The following is a 6000-nucleotide window of genomic DNA, read 5'->3' as shown; positions in this document are numbered from 1 at the left end:
TTTCCCTAGGTTCTTCTTGATGCCATAGAGCTAAATCCAGAGAAAAAAAACTAAGTGAAAACTGAGTTAAGGATCTCAGAATTAGGTGCAAAATCCAGCCAGTTATACGTTGGCAGTATGGTATTTTTTAAAGGTATTTGGAAGGTAGCAAGGGAAGGTGTTCTGACCATGAAAGAACAGGTTTTTCTGTCCTTGCACTCTTTAGACCCCACACATCCCCCTGGAAAGCTTCAGTCAAGCTATTTTCTCATCAAAATTTCACAAAATGTTATCAGAGCCAAAGCAATCATTTTATGTTTGGATGGTTTATGGTTAACAACATGAGCATCCTATTTGAGTTGCATTGACAGTGTTCTGTAATACTCCACAGAGTATGCTTTATTTTTTATGTTGGGGAAAAAAAAAAGCATTCAACAAATTGAAATAAACTACCCTGGCTGGCTGTCAGTTGCTGATGTGCTACCATGATAAAATCTGACCTGTAAATGTAATTTAATCTTTTGTCTTATTGTTTCCAGGATCAACGGGAGAGGACCTATTCAACAGTGAAAACCAAGTCCACTTCAGCTTCTATTAATAACCTAAAGCCAGGAACAGTGTATGTTTTCCAGATTCGTGCTTTTACTGCTGCTGGTTATGGAAATTACAGTCCCAGACTGGATGTTGCCACACTAGAAGAAGCCACAGGTAAACAATTAGATTTATATGAAATTAACAGTTTCAGTAGAAGTAGTAAGTAGAGCAAGAATGGAAAGACCCATAGGCAATGTTATTGAAACTGGAAAGAATGAAGTTCTACATGAAGGTGGATTTTTGTAACTATGTTTTGAAGGATGAGTTCAATTAGGTTTTCTACCACACAGCTGCAAATTACACTCCTATAAATAGGTGGAGAAGATTTGTAACATATCAGGTTCTTCTCCTCTGATGGCCTTCTAACACAAAGAAAAATAGTTTTTTCTTTCAAATACACCCCTTCCACCCCTCAAGAGAAATGAGTAGTGGTGAGCTGAATAACTCTACTAGATTCTTCTGTAACTGGGGAGAGGAGGGAGGAGGATTTCAGCCCACAGAGTCTGCCCCAGGTCATTTTTACCCCATTTGACTTCCTGAAAAAACTCTTTATAGTTTTGTTTTATGTGTGTGTTGTCTAAGCTGTATGTCCATGCTTAGTGTCTTTTGACTTCATTGGCTAGTTTCAACTTGGTTTAGTAAGGAAACAGGTCTCAAAGATACTAGGTTTCTTTAAGGCTCATGTGATACATTGTAAGCTGTCTAAAGAAAAAAACACCTTTCAAAAACCCTCACAATGGAAACTATGAAGCTGAAGTACAAGCTCTGTCAGTACAGAGAATCTGGCTGTGACAGCTCAGCAGAGGGATAACATTTTGGGAGAGTTTGCTCTTTCCTTGATGCTGAATTCAATTTTGTGCCCTTATTTGTCCAAAAATCACGCCGATACCTTTTTTCCTCAATGCCGTAGATATGTGCATACATGCTTAGTGAAAATCTTCCACATTTTGGGTCTTCTGAAACACTTCCATCGCTGAGACCTGGCAGCCATGAGCCCATTCACAGGTGCTGCCTGTATCCGTGGCAGGTTCACAGCTCTGTCACAGACCTAAATTTGGTTACTCTGTTTTGGACCATTTGCTTCAGGTTAACCTGCCTAACAGTGGGTCAGCCAGATTTGGAGCTGAGAATGCATAGTATACAAAGATGCCAGCTCTGCTCTCTGAACTCTATGCAGCATATCTAAGATGTGGATGTACACTAACAGTTGGACTTGGTGATCTTAAAGGTCTTTCCCAACCTAGTTGATTCTGTGATTCTATGATTCTAATGCATCTTCTTAATTGCAGCCAGATGTCTCCTGAACAATTTGTCAGTATTCTTAAAACACAGTAGTTAGGTCTTGATTCCACCTTGGTTACACACAGAATATGAAAACTATCAATAATGAATAATACCACATATCTAATAAACATAATTGAAATAGTAATTATCGTAATAGCAGCAATAAACTGTTATTACTAGTATTATTAGCTCTCTGTCTGATAGCATACTTTCCATTTGCAGAGTTCTGCTTTAGAAAGAGTCAGTAGCAGAATCCTCATTTTGCAAAATGGGAACCTGTAGTACAGGCAGAATTAATTTCTTTTGAGTAGATTTCTAGAAAACAAATTAAAAGTCTGTCATAATCTGTCATTTGTTTCTGCTAGTGAGCTATTTTGTTGTCCGTAGTGGTTTAAAATTAGTAGACCAAAATTTTTCCTAACATTTCCTTAATTACCTGAGTGTTTTTTATATACTGCATGTAAGCACACTGGTGGCCGCTAAGATTATCAAGGATAGTTTCAGAAGTAAGCAGTCTTGACTAGACTTTGGTCAACATATGGAAAATCAGTTGATCCTAGAATAAATGCATCACTGACCATGCCCATGTACCCTTTTTCTGACTCACGTGATGAAAAACTGCATATAAACCGGTGACACACTTGGCCAGTATGCACAGCAGATTTTTCTCATGTCATAAGCCAGCTTTGTGTTTTGACATGCCATGTAAAATGTCCTGTGCTTTCATTAACATTTTAAAGGAAGGCCTTTACTGGATCATTTTTAGGTTATACGCCTCAAGTGAAGTACTGTACAGGTGAGCAGTAAACCAGTGTTAAAGGTGTTGACTTTTCATTATTCCAGTGGATTTCTGACTGCAGCTTTTAAATATGTTGACGTATTTAAAGAATATATATATGTAGCGTGAGCATATATATGTATATACATACACATATATGTATTTATGTAAGACTATATATAGTGACTGTCACAGTCAGCTAGTCATGTTGCCAACCAGAATTTCTCCTGACATTTCAACTGCTTGGCATCTTTTGGCTGGTGCTGTTGATTAAGTAGATTTTTGTGTTATGCTTCTGTTTCTAAATTGTGATAGAAACTGCATGGCCACTTTTAAAGACCTATGTCATGGAATCATAGAACGGTTTGGGTTGGAAGGGGCCTTAAAGATCATCTAGTTCCAACTTCCCCCCGCCATGGACAGGGCCAGCTTCCACTAGACCAGGTTGCTCAAAGCCCCGTCCAGCCGGGCCTGGAACCCTGGCAGGTGTGGGGTATCCACAACTTCTCTGGACAACATGTTCCAGTGCCTCTGGAATGTGAAGAATTTCTTCCTAATGTCTAACCTAAATTTACCATTCCTCTTTGTCTTATCCCTACATACCCTAGTAAAAAGTCTCTCCAACTCTCGTAGGCCCCTTTAGGTACTGGAAAACTGCTCTAAGGTCTCCCCTGAGCCCTCACTTCTCCAGGCTGAACAAGCTCGACTCTCAGCCTGACTTCATAGGAGAGGTGCTCCAACCCTCTGATCATCTTTGTGGCCTGTCATGTTTTAAGCCCAGCTGATACCGCAAAACCACGCAGCCACTCGCTCACTCCCCTCCTTCTTCCTCTCCCCACTCCCAGAGGGATGGGGAGGAGAATCAGAGGAATGTAACTCCCACGGGTTGAGAAAACAGCAGTTCAGTAACTAAGGTATAATACAAAACACTACTGCTACCACCAGTAATAATAATGATAAGGGAAATAACAAGGGGAGAGCATACAATTGCTTACCACCCACCGACTGATACCCAGCCCGACCCAAGCAGTGATCTGAGCCTTCCAGGTAACTCGCCCCAGTTTCTATACTGGGCATGACGTGCTGTGGTATGGAATAGCCCTTTGGCCAGTTTAGGTCAGGTGTCCTGTCTCTGCTTCCTCCCGGCTTCCCCTCCTCCCTGGCAGAGCATGAGACTGAGAAAGTCCTTGGTCAGAGTAAACATTACTTAGCAACAACTAAAAACACCGGTGTTATCAGCATTGTTCCCAGACTGAAAGTCAAGAAATACAGCACTGCACCAGCTACTAAGAAGGAGAAAAAATGACTGCTGTAGCTGAACCCAGGACATGGCCCTCCTCTTGACTCACTCCAACAGGTCCACATCCCTCTTGTGTTGAGGGCCCCATACCTGAATGGTGGGATATCATAAGAGTAGAGTAAAGGGTAAGAATCATCTCCCTTAACCTGTTGGCCATGCTTCTTTTGATGCAGCCCAGCATATGGTCAGATTTTTGGGCTGCAAGATGTCCATTATATTAATAGTATCTGACATATAAAATATACATAGCTTATACTTGCATTTGCACATACCGTAGATGTTGGGCATTACATACCTATTTATGTAAAAAATTCAAACTTATGAAGTAAAAATAATTTGTAAAGCAAGGCTATTTCTATTTTATACTGTGTATACAGTGATTAAAGTACTTCGAGCTGTTTGCCAGAGTCAAAGTACTTTGATCACTGTATTTTTTTTTATTGAAATCATTGATGATATTCGAGATGGAATTCCCTCAGGAAGAAAATACAAATGCATAGAAAATCACTTAAGTGTTAATTTTATTTTTTGATTCACTAAAGTATTTAAAAGTTATGTTAAGTGACTTGTAGCCAGTGGATCTAAAGATGATCCTGTGCTTTTTTAATTGAAGGGGATTTTGCCACCTGTTATAGCTGTAAGACTCAGCACAACCTGGCCTGAAGAAGACTTTACTTTTTCCTTTTGCCATGAATCAGTTTTAATCAAGCAAGGTTGAAGTAATATGCAGATGCAAAATTTATTCCTAATGTCAGAAATAATGCTACTACAAATTTTTATAGAAGACATAAAGCAAAATATATAAGGAAGTAATATTTGACCTAAACGAACCCAATTTATTGTTAACACTTCCATGGTGGACTTCTTCAGCAATTCTTTTCTGCAACTCATAAATTTCAAGCTGCTTACATGAGAAGAAGTCACTAGAGGAGCAGCACAGCTTTTACAGCTGATCTCCTTTTTTAAATCCTCCAGGGTGTTTGGATATGCATTCCCCGTCCCTACAACCATAAATTTTTAAAAGGTGGTTTTAACTCCTTTAAATTAAGATTGAATTTGAATGTGCTTATTCATTTTGATATTCAAATATCATAATATCAGATTAGCTGTAGCTAACTGCCCAAGTACCAGGTCCCTGTCTCACCCTCTGAGTCTGAGTACAGTTTAAGCAGAAGAAAGGACAGACTTCCCTATCCTGCTGGTGATTCCTTGCTATCGCCAATGTGGCAGCACCAGTTACAGGTGACTATGTCATGCACCCCCTGGAAGGATCATCTGCAACTCAAAATCATTCCTCTAAGAACACTCTAGCATCTTTTTTTTTCTGCCAAACCATAGTGATCATTCCAGAAGCTGAGTTCTGATTCACCCTTACACTGACAGACTGACTTCATAACACAGAAGAGAGAAACAGCTCAGAGTACGTGAACAAAGGCAGATGTCAGACTCCTGTCACTGAATTCATACCAGACTATGCTCATAATCAGATCTCTTTTTTGTTTTGTTTTGTTTTAAAAATGTAAAAATACATCATACGTTGTATCTTACCTTACTCGTTGGCCAGTGTACCATGTCCTCAACGGTTTTCAGACCCCAGTTAACATCCTTGGCTTGCTTGCTGAATGTGCCAGTATCCAGAATCTGTGAGGCAGTTATGCAGAGCAACCCACTCACATATGTCAACCTCTATGCACTCAACTTGGCTGCTAGATTAAGTGACAGGCTGGGCTGGGTATTTTTTCAAACTCTGTTAGATGAATGTATCTTTGCACCCTGGCCATTATGACAGGATGCTGCCTCTTCTTGCCTTCTAAGTGAGGTTTGCACTTAGAAGTGAACAGTTTTAGGAAATGCTGTATTTCACATAAATTTGGCATTGTTTGGGATTGTCTACTTTGATGGCCTGCTGATGTTACAGGAACTGAGTTGTATTACCTATGTCCCTACACTTTTGCATGAGATAGATAGATAGATAGTGATGACTGATTTCCTTTAAGTTCCACAACTGGATATATGCAGGCCTGCAGTGGCATCCTACTGACCTAGGTATCTCAGAAAGTTATAG

At 39.8% G+C, this 6000-nt stretch overlaps 1 protein-coding gene across 1 annotated transcript in view; it reads left to right on the top strand.

Annotated features, from left to right (window-relative positions):
* The window catches only part of EPHA7 (EPH receptor A7), a gene marked incomplete at its 5' end in the record, with an annotated part of 31161 nt that overhangs the window by 3176 nt on the left and 21985 nt on the right, over positions 1–6000 (top strand). The window contains one exon of the mRNA XM_010015061.1: positions 519–687. Within this exon, the coding sequence (XP_010013363.1) occupies positions 519–687 (169 nt within the window). The remainder of the gene's footprint in view (positions 1–518; positions 688–6000) is intronic.

Source organism: Nestor notabilis, unplaced genomic scaffold, assembly GCF_000696875.1.
Source record: "Nestor notabilis isolate BGI_N333 unplaced genomic scaffold, ASM69687v1 scaffold795, whole genome shotgun sequence".
Classification (NCBI taxonomy): domain Eukaryota; kingdom Metazoa; phylum Chordata; class Aves; order Psittaciformes; family Psittacidae; genus Nestor; species Nestor notabilis.
The sequence above is the reverse complement of the archived record's forward strand: the minus strand, read 5'-3'. Positions and strand labels throughout refer to the sequence as shown.